At 46.7% G+C, this 21,820-nt stretch overlaps 1 protein-coding gene across 1 annotated transcript in view; it reads left to right on the top strand.

Annotated features, from left to right (window-relative positions):
* Nucleotides 1-21,820, top strand: part of IGDCC3 (immunoglobulin superfamily DCC subclass member 3) — a 104,190-nt gene that overhangs the window by 67,029 nt on the left and 15,341 nt on the right. Inside the window, exons 5-7 of the mRNA XM_069866384.1 lie at nucleotides 1,157-1,294; nucleotides 8,160-8,318; nucleotides 17,101-17,266. Of these exons, the coding sequence (XP_069722485.1) occupies nucleotides 1,157-1,294; nucleotides 8,160-8,318; nucleotides 17,101-17,266 (463 nt within the window). The remainder of the gene's footprint in view (nucleotides 1-1,156; nucleotides 1,295-8,159; nucleotides 8,319-17,100; nucleotides 17,267-21,820) is intronic.

Below are 21,820 nucleotides of genomic sequence, written 5' to 3'. Positions count from 1 at the left end.
GCATTATGAGCGATGATTCCATCACGGTTATATGAGATAAAAAGGATGCAACCTTTCCCTGTATCCAGTTACACTGGAGCGGGCCAGGACAGGGGTTCTGTAAAAGGCAGGGAAATGACCACCCTGGGGGCTGCCATTATCAGAGGAGATTTCTTGAGTTTCCTCTCAAAAAGGAGTCAGGGACTGGCAACTCCATCACTCTGTCCCAGAGCAGGGCTTTTGGAGCAAATTACACCATGAGTGAGAGAGGATGCTCACAGAGAGGCAGATAGAGGCATTATGGACTGCGTGGATTACTTTATGGCTTGAGGTGCTGAAAGATAAAGCAACTCCTTCACTTTTTTTCATTCCTGTCTGCACAAGCAGTCCTGCAGCTTCTGTACTTCCTATATACAATGTTTTTTTCCTGCCTATCTGCTCTCTGCAGTTCACATCACGATTCCTTCTTTATGCTGCCCATACCTGGGTGTAAACAGGGCTGCTCATGGCTGGGCTGGTTGACTAAGAGGTTTTTCGCAGGACTATCAGTGTGCACTTGAAACACGATCAGACAATGTGACTGGGAGGTGTGTCAAGGGAGGCAATTCTTCCTCTTTACTCTGCTATCATGAGACGCCACCTGGAGTCCTGTGTCCTGAGAAGACCACGGAGGGCTGGAGCACCTCTGTTATGTGAGAGTTGGAGTTGTTCAGCCCGGAGAAGAGAAGGCTTCCTTAGACCAGCTTCCAGTACCTGAAATGGCTCCAGGAAGGCTGGGGAGGGACGTTTTACAAGCGATAGGATAAGGGGGAATGGCTTTAAATTGGAAAGGGGAAGATTTAGATTAGGTACTAGGAAGAAATTCTTCACGCTGAGTGTGGGGAGGCCCTGGCACACGTTGTCCAGGGAAGCTGTGGATGTTTAAAGCCAGGCTAATGGGAGGTGTCCCTGCCCATGGCAGGGGATTGGGACTGGATAGGCTTTAAGGTTCTTTCCAACCCAAACCATTCTATGATTACATTCTGTAACTGCGCTCCTTTTGTTTCATGTACATCTCAATTTTATTGAGGGTTACACCAGCCACATCATTTTTACTTAGAGAATATATGAATCCCTTGATGTTTTCCCTAAACAAGAGAGAATCAGGTACCTTGTAACAGTGATGCTGTCATTTCAGGTTCCCACTCCACCGTTTACAAGGACCCCATGATTCTTGTTGGTCCGGAGAACCTCACACTGACGGTGCACCAGACTGCTGTGCTGGAGTGCATTGCAACAGGCAATCCCCGGCCTATCGTCTCCTGGAGCCGCCTAGGTAAGCCCTGGGGTGACCAGGATTTCCTTCTCTCCATTCCCATTACGTGAAAAATAGGCAGGTGCCACTGACTATTTTATGCCACAAGTGATTCATCCTTTCTCTTCCCACTGAAGTTAATTGTAGGCTTGAAGTTCTTTTTATCCTCGTGTCTCCACTTTGTTTTTTCTCTCTGCCGAGATGCTGTTTTCACCTGTTAGAGGAGTGGGTTGGTTAAAGCTGTAGATGTTTCATGAAAGGTAATAATTCTATCTTTTCTTGAGTGGAAGTGTCTTCTTCAACTGCAAAAACATTACCACTGTTGGCCCAGAGAAGTAAAATCATACACAAACACATCTTTCCCATAAAACAGGCTTGAAAGGAACTTGTTACTTGTTCAGGGAGCTTTAAAAAATTTTTGAGGGGAAGAAATTGTTTAAAGTAACGTTTCTGAAGCTCTGAATAAAAATGTTTCCTGTTAGGGTCTGTGATATTTTTATTAATCAGCATGGAGACCAGAGACAGTGTCTGATGGAATCACACAAGTGAGAAAGAACAAAGTGCCATGTTTCTCCCAGTTATTTTAGGCTCTAACTTTGCAATAGTAGCTTGGAAGCTTGCTCAGAGCAATCCTTCCATTGCCCTACAGAAATCTGTGCTGTGCAAAAAGCTGATGGTTTTTGTTCTATTTTCTGGAGCTTGTAACTCTACCCATGTGCAGTGTAGGGTTGGGTTCAGTTAGTATTTCCCATGCCCTTGTGGTCTGTGGGGTTATGTCACTTTTGGGATGCCAATCTCCCCAAGGTGGCTGTGAAGCACAGACAGAGATGATCCTGTCTCATGCTGTTTTGCTGGATGGGGGCCTTCACCTCCATCTCTCTCCAAGGGTCAGGGTCCAGCTCATGGTATGAGTGACTTCCCACTCCAGGGGAGTCTGCCAGGGGATGAGAACATGCATCCAGCATCAGCTGCATGATTTCTCTGTATTTGCCCTCCTGCTTGCATCCTCTGATGGCTTCTAAAATCAGCTGGTGTCTACTGCTGGCTGTTTTTTTACCTCCAGAGCCATAACTGATGGATTGATGCTGTTTCAAAAATTCCCCAGATAGGCTGTATCACTGTTTTGGTTCTCTTGGACACCAGGCAGCTCTATATTAGCGCTCAACTATAATAAACTACCTTATAATTGCCTTAATTATAAGTGCTTATTACCTACTTCAAAACACTTGTCTGTAGAGCAGTGCAATAATAGTGTTGTGCGATGTTTGTGTGGATAGTCTGAGCTCAGCATCACTTTCCACCAAAAATAAGTACCCTCGTCCTGGTGCTTTGCAGCACAGCAGCAGAATTAGAGATACTGAATGGGAAAGAGATCCCGTTATTTGCCCTCCCCTTCAGCAGGAATGTTTCCTGTCCAAAGCATCACAAGATCTTGTTTAGTATTACACTGATCTTGACAGCGACGTGGTGTACTCTGATGAGTTGGTGGGTTTGTCATCTCTTTGTAGCTGTTTCGCAAGTGCTTTCATGTCTCTGTGTCTGTGTGATCATGAGGAGGGAGAGGGGTTTGTGCTGCATGGGGAGGTCTTCCAAGTATCTGTTGTCTGTAGATGTGGCTTCCTCCTGTGCAAAGGTCTTCTTCCCGAGATTCCTCCTACAGAGCTGGTTCAGCTTGAGTAATCAGTTAACATCAAAAAACTCCTTGTCATTGACTTCCAGAAATAAAAAAATCCATGGCCACAAAGTCTTAAAGAAATGCAGCTGATTTAGTAATAGGCCTGACTTAATTTAAGCAAGAAAAGTCAATTCTATGTGGACAGCTTTCTTGCCTGGTTGAAATAAAGAAGAGTCATGGCGTTGCCATTGTGCCAGGACTTTGCACAGGGCAAGCTGCCTTTTCGGAGTGTCTCTCTGAACCCCTTTGCTTACAGTTTTGATGTTGTATTTTTTTTCTCTTGGAAAGGAGGCAGAACAATTTTGCTTTTACAGCTTTCTGGTGCAGGAGAAAGCAAACCCCAACATTTGCACTTTGCTTTGGCTTTGCTAAAACCCGGCTGGTTTGGAAGGCAGCTATATTTTGTGTGAAGGAAATCATTCAAATTCTGGACCAGTTTTTGAGTGTCACACAATCAATTTTGAATTTAATTTCCTTGGGAATATGTTGTAGCCCCTGACCACAAACAGAATTCCTGTGTCTCTCTGTGCATGAAATGTCAACATTCATTAGAGAACAGGCTCTGAGAGAAATGTAAAATCATTAAGGGTTTGTTCAGGGAAGATAGGGCTTTTCCTTTCAGAGCTACGCACTTGAGGCTTGGACCTGTATGTGTGCACAAATGAGTATCCAGGGCACTTACTGCAAAGCCTTTTGAATGAGTGACGATTTTAATGTATCCTTACCCTTTAACTGACAGGCCACTGAGCTGGCCTCCATAAAAGGTACCAAGGCAGAATAATAAACTATTTAGAGAGATACAGAAAAGTGAGGCGAGAGAGAAAAGACAGTGATTATCTGATAGCATTATACAGAAGTTGTCAGAAAGGGTCGCACAATGGGAAGGAAATTACTAAAGAGGGAGGCATTCAAGAAGTAAACTATACAACAATTGTAGGAGCCAATTAATCGGTAACTTATTGGACACAGAAGCTTGCAATAGAAGGCTGACTGGTTGACAGGAGCACCGTTCCTGTGAGTGTTTAGAAATAATAGAGTAAATTTCACCACTTCACACACTGAATACTCAACTGTTGCAATGTACTCTAAATATGCTAATCCACAGTGCCCAGTGTCCACCGGAGCAGGAGACCCATGCGTCTCTAAAGTGGAAGGCTACTATGGCACAATACAAAGAATTCATAAAAGACCTAAATGATCAACATTAGAAAGTTGTTACTTTCTTTCCACTTGCTACTTATAAAAGAAAGGCGTTCGTGTCATTGCATATTCATATTGCCTGGCACGTTTTAACGGGTCTCTGTAATTGGTGCCAGTGTGCCAATCACTTGGTTAGCAGGCGGAGAATAGATTCCAGAAAGCATCACATACACCTTTGAAAAATAAATCATGTGGCTCCCAAAGTACAGGCAGCTTTCATCCAGGCTTCTCCCCAGCTGGAAACCTGGAAGCCTCTACTTCTCCATAGCCAGAGCATCTTTTGGGAGCATCTACCATCTGGAGAACGGTCTCCTTTATTAATCGGTTGCCTGGTGCTCTTCACAACCTGCTGAACCTCCTCCTGCCCTCACCAAATGAGGACTGGCAGAGAGAATCTGTCACACTTCTACCCAGGCTGGCTTATTTTCAGCCCTCAAATTCTCTTCTTTTGACTTCATAAAAAGAAGTGTAAGGTCATGTCAAGCCATCAGCAGTTTCTAGGCTGTGGGAATTGAGTGACAGTGTTGGCTTTTGCAGTCTTTCAGATCTTCTCCGAGAAGAAATGACTTGCTGATGGCAAGTGATGCCAGGAAGGTAGGTTTTCAGGGTTTCAGTCTCTTGATCCAAGCCACTCTTTAGGTCTCCATGTAAGGGAAACAAGGTTAAAATAGATAGCAGCTTTTGCAAAGCAGGTGTGAGACATCAGTCCCTCTGCACAGCACTTCTGCAATGTGCTGAGCTTTCAGCGTGCAAGGAATTTATTGTGTAAATACTATATATTATTTGTGTGTTGTCAGTGTAACTGAGTTGGTCTTGATATTAGCTGAAGACCACCTAACTGGCCACAGGATAGCTCAGGTTGTGAGGCACAGTAGAGAAGGATGGAGCAGGCTGGGAAAGCAGAGATACTTTGAAGAAGCCCTTTTCAGTGCTCTTTGGACAGAAGGGCTTGTGTGAGAGGCATATGGGATGATGTGGCACAGTAATCCGCTGGCTGTTAGAGTTGGCCATGCTCTCTGAATCAAATGGCAGATCCTCCAGACTTCTGAGCTTGGAGAGCTTTGTTCTTCGGGGAAGAGGCTTGGTTGACAGGAGACGTTTCTTCAGACAACCATACCTTTAATTAATAGTTGGAGCTAGAGGGATGGCTGAGGAAGTGTGTGGACTGTGTGGAGTACCTGCTGCAGGCTGGGTCTTTGCGTGCTTAAATTATGTAGCACGTTATAAATAATACAGTTAAACTACTGACATTCCAGTCACATTTCTGTGGTATTTCTTAAGGCAATGATTTGATGAAGCATCCAGGTATGGCTACTTTGCATCTTTCACTGCTCCAATCCCTCCCTCCCTTGAGAGAGAGATTTGATTTTTACACCTATTGTAAATATGGACTTCCAAAAGGTCTCATTTAAAAGATGAAATCAAGCTCAATTTAAATTCAATTCAGATCTCTCTACACTATCAGCTCAAATGATATTTTAAAGGAATAGTTCCTTCTTATTGCTCATTAAGTATGGGACAGGTCATGTTTTACTGTCCGTTTTATGACTGAGCCATTTACTGCTGCAGTAGCTTGGCCAGCTCTGTGATCATTTAATCATTTAATGACATTGTTTTTCTCTTGCTAAAGGACCTGAGCATTTTTCTTTGCAATGCAAATACTGAAGAGGTCTGGCATTGCCTGCCTAATGAAGCAAGGAAGACGCTAAATTTAAAACTTTCCTGAAAAACAATATATAAAGAGCTTGGCAGGAGCTACATTTGTGAAGTGTTTTGCAGCTTTCAGTCCATGTTTTGTCAGTGTTTCCTAGCTGTTACTCTGAAATAGGATCCCTCACTTCCATGTCTCAGGCCTTCGAGCTGACGAGCATGTACTGCTCTCACTTGTGCTGCCAGTCACTCGCTCTCTGTCCTATTACATGTCTTTCCAAGGGAATCCCAGTGCTTGCTGGGCAGCAGGTTGCAAAGTAGCATTTCTGGGCTGGTGGTTAATTTGTCCTTCTCCTTGAGTGCTGCTTTGCCTTCCTGTTTCCCCAATCTATTCCAGAACCTGTTGGTTGTGAATGATCCAAATCCTCATAATATTCAATAATGTTCAAGGCCAGGTTGGATGCGGCTTTGAGCAGCCTGATCTAGGTTTCCCTGCCCATAGCAGGGGGATAGAACTGGGTGATATTTAAGGTCCCTTCCACCTCAAATCATTCTATGATTATGCAAGGCACGATGTTACATCTAAAGCATATGATTGCAGGATAACTTTTAGCCCTGCATGCCTGCATTGAATCACGAAGCCTCCCTGAGGTCAGGCGTGAGCCAGGTCTCATCTAGGGACCGTGTTGGTGTGCAGCAGAGGCTGTAAAGGAAAACCTTGGGGATAATGAGGTGTCTCCAAGTGACCGCTGCAGTCCTGAGGTGTCTTGTATTTTCCATGAAGGTTTCCCAATGCTGGATTACACCAAATGCAGCCACTGAAGTGGTTGTGTGCCAGAAATAGTGGTAACCATCCCAACTCTGAGGTCCTTCAGCGCTAAATGTCCCTGGAGACTGTTCTGCCCACTGGATGACGACAAATTTTGAAGCAGGTTGAACAGCCATTTCCTAGCATCACTCAGGAGGTCCCTGCAGGAGCAGAAACCAAATAGAGCATCTCAGGGCCTTCCCCATGACCCATTGCTTCCTACAGAGCAGTTCTGGGTTCATTTGGTGTTTTCCTCAGCAAAATTGGGGCACAAACCAACAGGACTCCCAGGAGAATTCTTCCTTTTACTAGCCACACCTTTGCATTGCAAGACACAGACACAGGCTCTTCTGCTATTGCAGAGAACGTGTGTGTGCAGGGCTCATGGGATGCTCAGATGAGATCACCAGGACCAGTTCTTGCTTCTCCAATTTCTGTAGGTTTTTGAAACTCCTCCTTGAGCAAAGGCGAGAGAGAAACTGAATTCCTGTTTCCTGTCTGATGAAAGTGTGCTCCCTTTAGCTGCTCCTCCAATAAAACTACTCCCGTGTCTTACCTCTCTGCTCAGACACCCTGACGCGTTCTAGGACTGATTTAGAGCTGCTTTTGTCAGACAGTGTCTTAAACCACAAACCAATGAAACAATAAAAAGTGATAGCCTGATACTAATGAAACACATTGTAATTAATGCTGGCTGGAAATTTTCCAGCGAAAACAGGCTTTGTTGGAACAAGGCAGATAGTCTAATACTGAGCTATTTTGCATTAAGTGCTTCAGTTTTGAGGACCTTGTGCTGGAGCCCAGGGATGCTGTTTTGGAAAATTTGCTGCTGTCCTGCCAGCCTGCCTTGGACCCAACACTCAGGATGGAGGCAGCCCTTGCCAGTTGCCCTTCCAAGCCAGAGAAGCTGAACACCAGCTCAGAGTTTGTCTCCTTGGTCCTGAGCTATTCTGTGTTCAAGAGCTATGGAATCAAAAAAGAAATGTTCACATAGTTTCCAAAACTACAAAAATCGATCAAGGGTTAGCAGGCAAAAAGGCATAAGTTCTGACTCAGGAAATCCACTAGTCATAAATTGCTGGTGGCTGGGAGCACTGCTGGAGATTGTCTGGTCTTCTCCTTCTGAGAGCTTCTCTGTTGGGAATGGGTTGTTGAGCTGGTTGGGTTCTTGGTCATTCTGAGTACGTACTCAGGCAATGGTTCACTGTAGCTGATATGATTCAGTTTGGTTTAACCACTCTATTGAACAGTGTTCTGGGTGCTTCATCTTAAGGTAAACACATGGTTGAAAGCTTTCACATTTTCTGTGATGGTACCTTGGTTTTTCAAGCAATACAAAGTGTGGGTTTGGGTAGACATGTAAGTGAGGATGCTAGTTTTCTCCAGACAATGCTAGGAACATCAGTTAAAGCCTGTTAACTTTACTTTGCAAATCAGAGCATGGCACCACTCTGTAAGTACTCAGATTGGACCTCACTGGAGGGCTGCTGTGCCCTAGAGAACCTCACTCAAAAGTCCATCATATGACTCTTATCCTTTTCCCCTTCTTTCAGATGGCCGTCCGATTGGCGTGGAGGGGATCCAGGTGTTGGGGACAGGAAATCTCATGATCTCGGACCTCACCGTGCAGCATTCTGGCATCTATGTGTGTGCAGCGAACAAACCTGGCACTCGGGTGCGAAGGACCGCGCAGGGCAGGCTTGTTGTACAAGGTGAGCAAACCTGGGGCTTGAAGAGCAGTGATGCCTACTTTGCAGTGTCCTCTGCATGGGCTCTGTGTGTTACATGGACACTGTGGTGGGTTGGGTTGGACAGATGGTGAGTTTGCTTCTCTGATGGTATCCGACAAAGGACTTCGTTTCTAGACGTGTGTGTGTGTCTCTGTCCCACACAGATGAGTGGCAACCAGGTATCATTCAACTTAGGCCTCAGCAACGTGAGTTGCAGTGGTTTCTGAGCCCATCACAGGCATTTATTTGGCTTTAACAGAGACACTGAATTGTTACTCGTTATTGTGCTTGTAGATACCAGCAGAAAGCCTTGGCTGTACTATTCAGCCAGATTTATCTCTCACTCCTGCATGGTCCTTAGTGATATGGGGATGCAGGCACTGTCCTCACATTGGACCCCTCTGCATGATAGATATCGCTTCTGCAATGATATCCAGAAGTAGACATCAGTGACAGAGTATTGTTCTTCAACTGAAATGGTGCCAGTAAGTCTAAAACCATTTCCAAACAGTCAGTGAGATGGTTTTCTTGAGCAAAGAAACACTATCTGAGCCTCTTGCCATGCCATAAGTGAAGCACCTTTTGGGGGAGAGATCCAGGGGATGCAGGTTACTTCTCCTCCCCAGAGCAGCTGTCCTGAAATGCCACTTTTAAGGGTGATTCAGCCGAGAGCAGAGACCAGCAAGAAACCAAACAAATCCCCTCTGCATACTCCATACATCCAGTCTCCATGGCAAGTGGAGTCAGGCAAGTATTTCAGAAGGCAAACCCAGCTGGCAGCGTGCTCTGAATGGCAGTAATCCACCCCTGATTACAAGCACTCACCTCCTCTTCAAGGCACTCTCATCGGTTCACTCATTAACCATTGACTGATGATATCCTGAATCTAAAATTATACACCTCCTGCTGGAGCGAGCTAATTGAACCTTTCATGCTGGTGATGGGGAAAGTGTCCTGCTCCAGCCCTGATGCTCACCTGACAGGTCCCAGGAGCCGCTGCTGGTGATCCGTCACTGCACCAGATGGTTCCCTGGGCTTTTCACCTTTGCCTTGGGAGCAGTAAGAAGCAGTGTAGAAAGGGTCTTTGTACAGGGCTGCTCATGCCTCTTGAGTCCCAGGTGCTGATCAGGCATGAGATGAGGTGAAAACTCCTCATTTCCTTTGCTTTTGGATTTCTGGGTGAGCAATGCAATGAGGGGGACTCTCAACTGACTGGGGGTGGATGCACTCTGAGTCCCCTTGTTGAGAAACGCCAACCCAGGCCTTAAGAACAACCTCGCTGTACTAACCCTTAAGAGCTGCTGTAGGACAGCTCTACACATGGTGCATGTAGCGAAGGCCTACTAAATGCAAATGCCAAGCTGATTGCAGGCACACAGAGCCAAAAGAAATGACTTGGAAGATCTATGAAGTTGTAAAAATGCAGCTATTGAATACTATTGGCTTCTCCTGTTAGCGGTTGGGTGAGAGGGGGAAAGGTAGCACTACTTCTCATTGCTACAGATTGGCAGTGTTCTGTCTCCTTGGAGATTTGAATATCAGGTCCTAGACAGCTGGAATCTGGGGTTCATCTTGGGTAGAATTGTTATCTGTTTTCACCCAGGGAATCAAGATGAGAATTGATCCCTAAAACGGTAATCACCAGGCCTTGCTGTGGAAGGGGGATGCTCCTGTGTTCGGCATTAGCAGAGAAGTTGGCAGTGGTATGGAGAAGCATGGCCAGTGCACCCTTAGACATGAGCTGCAGCACCCAGGACCCCAACCTATGATGCCCACCTGTACTTCATGTGCTTCAGGGAGCTGTTCCCCAGGGAAGCTAATGGCAGACCCTGGCCAGGCAGCAGAGCTCATCCTAGGTTCACTCACCCTCCCTCTGGAAGCAGCTTTTTCTTCCTCTGAATCTTTTTTTGCCTGAATTTTCCAGCGGAGAGGTACAAATGATTGCTGTTAGGTTTGTCTGGAAAGAAAACAGCAATAATGACTGACATGGGAGACTGTGGGTTTTATCTTTGTCAAGATGTCAGCAATGCAAATTGCATCCGTAAAGAGGAAAAAAAAGCAAAGAGCAGGCTATCAAAAGCCTGGTTGGAGAGGAAGTTAGCACAGGGCTGGGACAATACAGAGTCCTCAAAGCACACCAGGCCAGGTACTCGCTGCCTTTATGCAGGGGCCCTTGAAGTGCCTGGAGGAACAAATTAACTTGCCCCGTCTTTTGAAGGAGGTATGTTTTATAGGTGGGAAACTGGTGGAGAAAGAGTGATGTTTCCTGTTGTAAGGCAAGGAGGTAGTGGGAGGCTGGGACTGAGACCACATTCTCCCTCTTGCTGCCAGCATTGGTCATCGTCCCCATCACAGCAGCTGTATGGGCAGAGGTGTCCCAGTGCAGAGCTCTGTTCTTGCTCCAGCAATAACGTCCTTTCAGGTTGCGGGCTCTCCTTCAGATCATCTAATGCCGCCTTATTATCTTCCTGGGAATTCCTCTTCCCTTCAGAGGAGAAGGCGTCAATCCCCCGCTCTCTCCCTCCCTGCCTTCCCCTGGCCATTTAGGCTCCTTTGATCTCTTTTGTAAGGTTCTTACACAAGAAAGTTTTCATTTTCTCTTCAGATGTCAGCACAGCCATTTGAATATTGCTTTGTGCCGGGCTGCAAATGAAAGTCTCTCGGTGGGAGTTGTCCAAGGGCCCAAATGCATCGCTGGCTGAAACGGGGGCTGCGCGTGCATGTGGTGCAAGGGAAGAGCAGGCTTCGGTGGCAGGGGAAAAAAAATATATCAAAGCGCTTTCTCTCTATCTCCTGTGCAATCTTTTGTGCTTTATTATGTGTTTGGTGTCATAACAAACTGATGGGCTGTGAATGGCCAGATGGTCACCAGTGTTCTCCGCTCCACGCTTCATTTCCTCCTGAAAGCTATGCAGAAAAATGAGATCCCATCTCATAAATGAGTGCCTATCTTAAGGACATGGTTTTGAAGGCTCTGCTGACAATGACAGCCTTGTTTGCCTTGCTTTCTGCCAGCAGAACTGGGCGGTGCTGCTTGGTCCAGCAGACCCGGCCACTGCTGCATTTACTGATGTTTCTTCTGTTGTTCTTGCTTGATGGCATTACAAGCCTTGGCCACAAGGTTGAATTCATCAGCAGATGTACTGCGGTTGCTGTGTTTTAGACTCAGCTCAGTGATACTTAGTTTGTCCTCGAGTTTAGCCCTAAATTCATGCTGCAAAACCAGCTTCTATACATGCTGTGTGGAGCAGTCTCCTTCCTGCCCACGTTTTCTTTCTCAAGAAAAGCCACCATGCAGGTATGTGGGCACTCAGATCTCCTCTGTTGGGATACTGGAGTGAGATGGGGTACCTGAGCTTTCTGGAGCATCCTCCCAGAAGCTTGCCTGTAGTTCATGTGGGAACATGTCTCACTGCCACAGACCTCCAGCCTGCACCTTGCCAGGAATGGGAAGTTCATGATTCTCTGAGGGCTGATGATCAGTCACCATGACAGCCTCCTTGAGCAGTCTCTGCCCTTTTCCTATGGGACATGGTCACGAGTTCTGTATTTGGCCTCAGCAATCCCACCAGCTCTACAACTTAATTAAGTTACTTATTTAAGCATCTGGGCATCCTCTGTAGTCAATAGGGAGAAGCCAAGTGGGCAGCAGTTCTTTGTCTTAAATCTCCTGTGATCTGATGCTGTGCTTCACTGACTTCTCCATTGACCTGTCTTCCCCTTTATACCCTTACTTCAAGTTCCAGTAGCCTAATTTTTGAGGTTGTGTAGTTTCCATATTACTCTTCCTTCTCCTCATCCCAGCCTCCCTCCCTCACTCTGCCACTCTGGCTACTTGAGAACTGATGATGGCTCTGCACTGAGGTGCAAGGAACAAGGATTTGTCTGGCACTGGTGCATCAGCTTTCAATGCTCCCTCATCCTTAGGACAACCCTTCTTGGTGAGCTGCAATAAGCACCATGCCATAAACTCACAGCAAGGGCTGAGAAGCTCCCCATTATCTTGGGGGACATACTGGTGGGTGGTTACTGCTGAGATGAAGTGTCTCTGAAGAGATGAAGCCAGCCTGGGTCTCCTGTTGCAGCCTGCTGTTATCTTGCATGTTCACGCTATCACAGTTTGTTGAGCACAGTAAAAGCTATTGAAGCACTTCATTAACAATTCTGGGGATGGTATTAAGCGTTATTGCTTTTTGATACTAATGTCATGCCTTTAAATATTCATTAAAAATGCATGATCCCCTCCCTCCCATTAAGTCCTGAATAACCAACAGTCTGGTTTCTTCATACTTCCCAAGCCAGTGCTGGATCCTACCCACTTCTCCTTGCCAGTTTTGAATCCTCCACTCTTAACAGTGATCTTCATTAATATCTTGGTTAAGATTCCCATGGAGGGGTGAAAGATGCTTCCTCTCACTGCCTGCAATGGCCTTTTGGCATGTACGGAAGATGGAGAGATGCGCAGGTCCCTGTGCCTCTGTGCAGGGTGAGATGAGCACTGACAAGATACTCTATTAATTATGAATGACGAGGCGGGTGGAGGGCTTGGCTGAAGGCAGGGCTTGGCTTCTGCTCCCTTCCAGCTAATCCAAGGCCAGGGGTGACAAACTCCTGGTTTCTACTTGAAACCATTAGAAAGGGCATGGAGAGGACTTGAGGAGGGGAGAGCAGGCACTCTCCTGTCCAGGAGGGGAGCTGTTTTCTCCAGATCATGCAGCAGCAGCCATCTTGGGACACCTTGCTTGGAGATGCTGGTATGAACTCTGCGTCGGGTCCAGGGTAGCAGAAGGGCGTCTTCTTGTGACAGCGTTAAGACCCTGGTGGTGCCCAGAATGTGTCCATTCTCTGATGCTGTTAGAAGGTGGTGATGGGGAGCCTTTTAATTCCATGGGGTTTCTGCTGCAGCCTGGGCCCTTTTGCTGCCGTAGCTCCACATTGCTGCATCTTCTGCCCCAAAGGAGAGGAGGGGGAGACCTGAGCAGGACAGAGTGATGTCTGGAGAAAGCCAGGAGGAGCAGGAACAGCAGAAAGGCACCCTGTATCTTACAGCAAGGGATGCCACCGAGCAGGGACAGCTTAGCACAGTGGAGGTGGGAACTGTTTGAAGGAGTGGCTGCCTGCTCCCCAGAGAGTTTAAGCAAGTTAAACAGGGTCTGAGGTTTTGATCTGGTTGTGTTTATCGAGACAGTGAAAAGGACGGATGGCAAAGGGGAGCAGGGAACTCAGGAACCCGAGCGGCCGTGGTCTTGAATAGCATCGCTGGCACTGAGCCAGCAGCCACAGCTGCATGTTTGTTACCCCCCGAGTCACACGTGACACTGCTCCAATTACTCCCTCTTGACACGGGCTAATAAGGGAGGATAAGGAGAGCCAGTGATTCCAGAAGGGTTATCCTGGATGCCTCTTACCATGCTTAAACTTTGTTTCTGCTGGAACAAACAGTGGATTTGGGATTTGGTGAAGCGGGGGGGAGGTAGAGGCAAAGAGCCAAGTGGCAAGATCTTTAATGAAGCCGCAGTGAGAGCTGGAAGATGGCTGTGCCCTTCCTTGGCATCGTGGGATTGCACCTGTGAGCATCACGGGTGCAATTCATGAGCCCAGATGAAAGCAGAGAGGTGCAAAGCCACTTGCAAAATAATTGCTCCTACAAAACTGTGCCAGCACAAAGCGGGGGGTGGGAGGTTAAGGAAGTCTTCAAAATCAAGTCTCTAATGCTCTGACTGTATGCAACAAAGAGACCATTCACTGCAGGGAAGAGGGGGTTTTCCCCATTTATCCATGCTTCCAACTTTTACTGAACCCTTCCTGAGTTTTAGTTTAATTCATAAATCTGGAGGGAGTGGGAAGGTTGTAGGAAGGAAAAAGAAAGACAAGGGGTCGATTGGCACCTGGGGAAATTTAGCAGGAGGTTCTAGATATGTGTCCCTTAGGTTGCTGAAATCAAGATCATCAGTAGACCCGAGCATTTGCAGAACTGGCCTGACAATAAACTCTGCCAGTGGACACTCCCTGCCACTAACATAAGTCGGCGCTGCCATGCTCTGCTTCCCTTTGATTATTAAAAATGAAAGAGGGGGCTCCTTCGAGGTAGATGGGCTCTTCAATGAATTTCTGTGTCTTTCTGCTTGCAGGACTTTTAAGTGTGCATGACTTTACTCTTACACACAAGCACCTTTGGCTGCTGTTTGGCCTTGTTGCAGCAGTAGCGATGTTCTTCCCTTGCATAGCTGGAGAAGAGCTTTATCACCCAGTGCTGTTGCAGCAAACCCTGTGGGGGGTTTTGGCCATGAATCACAAGGCTCTGCTCTTGCATAGCTGCTCCTGCTTGCAGCCTGGCCACCTCTCAATGCATTTTGCTGGACCAGTTTCCTAGAATCATAGAATCATTTCGTTGGAAAAGACCTTTGAGATCTTTAAGTCCAACCATACCTGTCAGCTACTGAACCTGAGCACCTCATCCACTCGTGTTTTAAACACCTCCAGGGATGGTGACTCCGCCATTTCCCTGAGCAGCCTCTGCCAGTGCCTGAGAACCCTTTCAGTGAAGAAATTTTTCCTAATGTCTAATCTGAACTGCCCCTGGCACAACTTGAAGCCATTGCCTCTTTTCCTGTTACTTGGGAGAAGAGACCAACTGCCGCCTCACTGCAACCTCCTTTTATGTAGTTGTAGACAGCGATAAGGTCTCCCCTCAGCCTCCTTTTTCCAGGCTAAACAGCCCCAGGTCCCCCAGCTGCTCCCTATAACCTTTGTTCTCCAGCTCCTTCACAGCTCTGTTGCCTTTCTCTGGATGCGCTCCAGCACCAAAATGTCCTTCTTAGAATCATAGAATAACCAGGTTGGAAGAGACCCACCGGATCATTGAGTCCAACCATTCCTATCAAACACTAAACCATTCTCCTTAGCACCTCATCCACCCGTGCCTTAAACACCTCCAGGGAAGGGGACTCAACCACCTCCCTGGGCAGCCTGTTCCAGTGCCCAATGACCCTTTCTGTGAAGAATTTCTTCCTAATGTCCAGCCTAAACCTCCCCTGGCGGAGCTTGAGGCCATTCCCTCTTGTCCTGTCCCCTGTCACTTGGGAGAAGAGGCCAGCACCCTCCTCTCTACAACCTCCTTTCAGGTAGTCATAGAGGTCATGAGTCATGAGGTCTTCCCTCAGCCTCCTCTTCTCCAGGCTAAACAACCCCAGCTCTCTCAGCCGCTCCTCATAAGACCTGCTCTCCAGCCCCCTCACCAGCTTTGTTGCTCTTCTCTGGACTCGCTCCAGAGCCTCAACATCCTTCTTGTGGTGAGGGGCCCAGAACTGAACACAGTATTCGAGGAGCGGTCTCACCAGTGCCGAGTACAGAGGGAGAATAACCTCCCTGGACCTGCTGGTCACGCCGTTTCTGATACAAGCCAAGATGCCATTGGCCTTCTTGGCCACCTGAGCCAGCAGTGTGCCCAGCAGGTCCAGGGAGGTCCAGGTCCAGTTCTTGTAGCGAGGGGCCCAAAACTGAACACAAGTTTTGAGGTGTGGCCTCACCAATGTCAAGTACAGGGGCACGATGACTTCCCTGCTCTTGCTGGCTACGCTGTTTCTGATACAGGACAGGATGCTGTTGGCCTTCTTGGCTACCTAGGCCACTGCTGGCTCAGTTTGCTTCCTTCTTCCATACCAGCATCGCTGCTGGTGGCAGAACTCACCAGCTTCATGCATGGAAAAGTGCTCCTGAGTGGCACTGAGCGCATGTCCCTGGATAATATTGCTCTTGTCAGAAGAATTTAATACCAGCCATCCATTACGTGACACTGGTCAGTACATTAATTACGGACAAGAGGCCCGTGCCTCTTGTCTGTTTGTCTTCATTGTGGCTGCTGCCAGTTCCACCTGATTTTAGGTTTCAGCAGCAACATGGAGAATATTTATCACTTTCTCCGTTGAAGTGTGACTGCTTGAATAAACTCACCTTTTTGGCTCTGTCTTTCAGGCCCTGTCTTCTGTAAGCTGGTAGCACTGGTTTATTCTGATAAATGATTTTAAATCTATTTTGACATGCTGGAAGTGGGGGGAATCACTTTCTGTTTAAAAATATTCATGTTAAATATGAAAACATTTGGTTGTGAGGTGAGCAGCAATTACAGGTATGGTGGAGTCTTCTGCCAGGCTTGACAAGACCCCAAAGCTGCAGATTTGTGGTAAAAAAAGGCTCCCCAATCTATTCCTACCAGAAAAGTCTGCAGCAAATCTGATATTTACTGGGGAAAAAACAACCTGCCGGATTGCTGAATGCATATCCATGCATTTCTTTCCATTTGCAAGCAGTTTGCTGATGCTGCTTCGGTCTTTTGAGCAAAGCTTTAGCACTGCTCAAGCTCTGCCATTGATAAAAGATCAGATTCTCCCAACTGTAAATCCTCTGATTTCCACAGGTAGTTGCTGCCCTCTGTCATCATTACTTTCAATATATGCTAATTTTTGCAAGCCTCCATAGCAGAGGGCCCATTTCTGCCAGGGTGACGGTCCTGCAAGGTGTGAAGTGACATTCAGGTACCTTCATTGAAGCCCTAACTGGCAGGATGGGCAATCCCATTGCAGCATTACATGGATCACAGACGCACCATCCAAACCATAATTATCTGCTGCCTATGCTGTGGGTTGTCCAAGAATCCTGTGTTCCCAAGGCCTGTTAAAGCTCAAGCTACGAAATTGCTCTTTGTACTATGATAAAGTAGGGTCATTATGACTTTTTTCATCCTGCTTCTCCTTCCTTCTTGTAGCCCCTGCAGAGTTTGTGCAGCATCCCCAGTCCATTTCCAGGCCTGCGGGGACTACTGCCATCTTCACGTGCGTGGCCCAAGGGGAACCCCCACCACAGATCACTTGGCTGAGGAACGGGCAGATCCTAGAAACCAGCGACCACATTAAGCTGAAGAATAACAACAGGTAAGTCCTCATGTGCTGGCAGCTGGCACGGTGGCACGGAGTGGAGGGCAGCCTGAGACGTGTGGCTGGATTGTGCCATTCCTCAGTGTCGATCTGCATGTGTGGAGGACTGATCTCACCTACCTGATGGTCCAGATTCTGTCTCTGCAGGTGTTATTCTTGGACAAAGAGCAAGTTGGTTTGCACAGGCTTCAGCTTTTGCACGGACAATGGTTTTGAAGCAGTAGTTCATTTGGGACTGGTTGGTGAAGGCTGGCAGAGAGCAGTCGGGTCTGCAGCATGTCCTGGTTAGCAATGTAAGCTCTGCTTTTGCTGTAGCCCTGTTGCATTGGGCGGTGGCTAATGTGCTCCAGGCCGAGAGGGCCATGAGTGAGCCAGAGAGATAACAGCCTTCCTGCTTCAGCACCTCGAAAAGAGAGTGTTTTACAGCTGGGTTGGCTTTGGCAAGCAAGGTGAGTTGCTGTCACGTGTCCCCCAGACTGATGTAATGCTCCCTCATACTGCTTTTCAGGGAGGCTGAGTTAAAAGCCATTGTTTTGACTCCAGTGGAAAAGGAACTGGGGGAGGTGTTGATGTATTTTCTGCATTAGTAGAGAGCTAATGCAAAGGTGTTAGCATTCAAAAGCAGGTCTGTGGGTTTAACTTGAGCTTTGATATACCAGAACACCGCTTTGGTCCAACTAGCAGTGCTTTGTAGGCTTACAAAGCTTTGTTATACCAGGATATCAGTATGAGACTCTGACTGATGATGAGGGTTTCTTTTTTGTCTTGATCACCATCTGAGTATTTCTGAAAGGACCAAATGTTGTCCCTGGAGTTGGCAGGGACCCCACTTATTCCTCAGTGGAGGAACCACGCTTTAAGCCCTGAATGCTGACCTGTGTGTGTAAATGCAAATACATTTGAAATAACATTTGCATGGAAGCTGACTTGTACTGAACTTCAGCCTTTCATCTCACTGGGGAAGAGCGTTCTCTCTGAATACTAAATAACTGCATTTTAGCGAGAGGTGATGGGGATGTTTGTACTGAGGTAATGATATGGTGGGATGCACTTAGTGTAGAAATTGCAAGTTGACAACATAGTTTCTATGGAAATAGAATGAAAAATACACTGAAAAATAACAGTACCTGTATTGTAAACCTGAATTATTGGTAGAGGTTTGTAGTCTGTGGTGTTATAACTGCTGTCTGTTTTAACAAATGCATCTCATGAGTGCAACTGTCCAGCCTTGCTGGAGGGTCTGGACCTTCAGTTTAGGTTGTTGGAAAGCACTGTGCAGGCACTGTGTCGTGTTCCTCAGAGACAATGAGTGAGTTTATTTTTCTAAGTTTCTGTATAATATGGCTTTTTGTTTTCAGGTTTGAGGCTTTTTTAAAGCTTTGTTATATGAAGGATGGAAGGATGTGTGTTGCAAGAAAGATAAGATGTGAGTTGTAATGAAATCTTTTCAGTCAGTGGACGTTTTCTCTGAGCTGGAAGTTCTTGGAGCTTCAGGGAAATTTGCGTGTGCACACATACAGATGCCATTCAGTCCAGGCTCATGGTCTTATAGTTCATAGCGTGGGTTTCTAGGGCATGTCTGCCGTACAATATGAACAGAGCAGAAATGGGAGAAGGGATATGCGTGCATCCACTTTTACTGACAGGAAAGCAGAGTCAGAAGTGACCAAAGAGTTTTAAATCCATGACAAAACTCAAATTGAATCCAGCTCTGTGTCTTGCCCAGATGTCTTGCCTGAGAAATCATTCCTTTGTGCTGTTTGAGGAAAGTAAAAGTAGGGTCTTTGGTCATGGCCATGTCTTCTGGCCAGGTCCCTGTGCCTGGAGCTGTGCTACACGTGCACGTGAACTGTGACTCGGTGAACATCGCTGTAATCGTTTTCTTATGGCAGTCATTTAATGTAATTTAGCATCAGTCTTTCCCACTGCAAGATAAATGATCAGATTACATTGCATCTGGTGCAGGCTGAGTGAGCTCAGCCAGTTACTGGGGCTTGGCTGACACGTGGCATCTTCTCAAGCTATAGTAATGCGATTGTAAAGCTGAGCCCTAAGGACATCGCACTCGACGATGTTGAACTTTTGGCTTCTTTCGCACTTGTCTTGGTCTACTCTGCCTCCCATCTTCAGGCTATGCCTGGTAGTTTCTAAAGCTGTCAGTCTGAAAAAAGCCTTTGGTGGTACAGCAGGGCTGGGTGTGCCATGAGTTGGAGGAAACAGATCAGAAGCTTGGTTTTTTCTCTCTTTTGTTTTCTTCTCATGGGCACGACGAAGTGCTGTAACCCACTTAGTTCCAGGCAGAATCAGTTTGTGGTTGTGGCTTCGATTTATTAGTCTATTGAACTTAGAAAATATTTTTCCTTGTGAAGATGGATCTCAAATCTACTCATAATGAAGCAACTAAATTGCACTCTGAGCTTTTTAATTAGATTACGTGGTTTCCTAGAAAATTAATTTGGATTAAAACTCTGCTTAATATGGCAATAAAGGTCTGACTGTACCCAAAGAGATTTTTAGGGAAAAAAAGAGTAAATTATCCCAAATCATATCATGTGCTAATTGATTGCGAAATGTATCGTATAAGCAACTGTGTTCTTGTAAACGAACACAGCCACAAGTGAGGTCCAGACCTTCATAACAGGGTGTGTTCAAGATGCTGCTCTGCTCCTGTAAGCTTAAGGCGTTGCTCCTTTCGTCAGTAGCGTGGCTGCACAAACCCACAGCCAGTGGGAAGGTCTGTCCACCAAACTGTTGCTTCGCAAAGTTGTGACGGGCCCTTTGGCATCTACGTCACCCCACACTGTCTCTAGTATGCAGTAGCTGCAAACCCAAGGAGAGGGGACTTCAGAAACCCATTGTCAATGAGATAGCACAGCAACTTCAGGACTGGATTCACTTCAGACTGGATGTGGCTGCTGGCATGACATCAGATGGTCACTTGCTAAACAACTTCCAGCCTTTCTGCACGGTAAAATAAGCCTCATAGTCTGTATCTAATAAATACCTCTTCCCTTGTGGTCGCTCAGATGTGACTTCTCATCACCTGGTGTGTTGATGGTTTCTGGGCACATTAGCATTAGAGATTGGCCTTCTGCTGTGCCCTCTCCAGAGGTTGGTTGTTATGTTTGGAAAGTGCCAGCTGGGTGGGAACAAAATATCCAGTTGGTGATTAGCAAAAATCAAAAGCAGTCCTGGGATAGCGGGTAATTCTCAATGAAAAATGCATGGAGCCTCAGTGTGGGGAATTGTGGGCTTTTCCATTAAAAGCTGTGAATAAAAATCACTGAAGGAGCTAACGATGGGGCTCTCTTGCCGTGTAATCTTGGGGTTGGGACTAACAGCTGCTGGGGTGATGCTGCGCTGGACCATGCTCTTGGATGGAGGAGCTGGTGGAGCCTTTTTCATAGAATCAGAGAATGATTTGGGTTGGAAGAGACCTCAAAGCCCATCCAGTTCCAACCCCTCTGCCATGGGCAGGGGCACCTCCCACTGGACCAGGCTGCTCGAGGCCCCATCCAACCTGGCCTTGAACACCTCCAGGGATGGGGCAGCCACAGCTTCCCTGACAACCTGCGCCAGTGCCTCCCCACCCTCAGCGTGAAGAATTTCTTCCTAATGTCTAATCTAAATCTTCCCCCTTCCAATTTAAAGCCATTCCCCTCATCTTGTCACTCCATGACCTTGTAAAAAGTCCTTCCCCAGCTTTCCTGGAGCCTCCTTCAGGTACTGAAAACTGCTCTAAGGTCTCCCCAGACCCTTCTCTTCTCGAGGCTGGACAACACCAACTCTCTCAGCCTGTCCTCATAGCAGAAGTGCTTCAGCTCTTGGATCATCTTTACAGCTTCCACTGTATGTGATAGACTTTGGTGGAGCCCAGCAGCCACAGGGCCCGTCCCTCTCCGTCGATCAGAGGTTCCATTTTGCCCATATTGTACCTAGGATGATTCAGATTAATCACTGTCCAAATGCCTGAGAGGTGTAATGGGCATTTCCAGCAAAATTCCCACCTGGCATCACCAGCCTGTCCCGAAAGCAGGCTGCAGGAGGAAGGGGCCATTACTGTCTGAGTTAATTGTGGGCTTGTGTAAAATCATACTTCCTACTTTATTACTTCAAAATCTACAAGGAAGCATGAAATAGTATCTGAATTACCACTCTGAAAGGTTTATGGCTTTTCTTCCTTTGACCCAACCAGGTTCAGGGGGTAATTTTTAGCCTAGAAGTATATCACACTGTGGGGTTTATATTGCTGTAATAGCAAGGAACAAAGGCCAACATCTCCAGAGAAAGCAGGCTGTAAATATTGATTTTCCAAGAAGATTTTATTTACAAAATGATAATTAAGGGACTTCATTTGTTCCACTGGAGAAAGGCTTCGTTGGAACCTGGGCTCAGGTGGCATTTGCTCCCCTTGGTGACCTTCACTTGTGAACTGTCTTCTTTTTAAATTCTTCCTCACTGGTTTGCACTGATTTTAGTGCTCTGGGTAATTCACTTCAAGGGTCATGAATGCTCAAGGCTCATCAGAGAAAATACTCCTCTTTGCATTTA

This window comes from Phaenicophaeus curvirostris, chromosome 12 (assembly GCF_032191515.1).
Source record: "Phaenicophaeus curvirostris isolate KB17595 chromosome 12, BPBGC_Pcur_1.0, whole genome shotgun sequence".
In the NCBI taxonomy this organism is placed as follows: Eukaryota; Metazoa; Chordata; class Aves; order Cuculiformes; family Cuculidae; genus Phaenicophaeus; species Phaenicophaeus curvirostris.
Note: the sequence above shows the minus strand (reverse complement) of the source record. Positions and strands in the feature narration are given on the sequence as shown.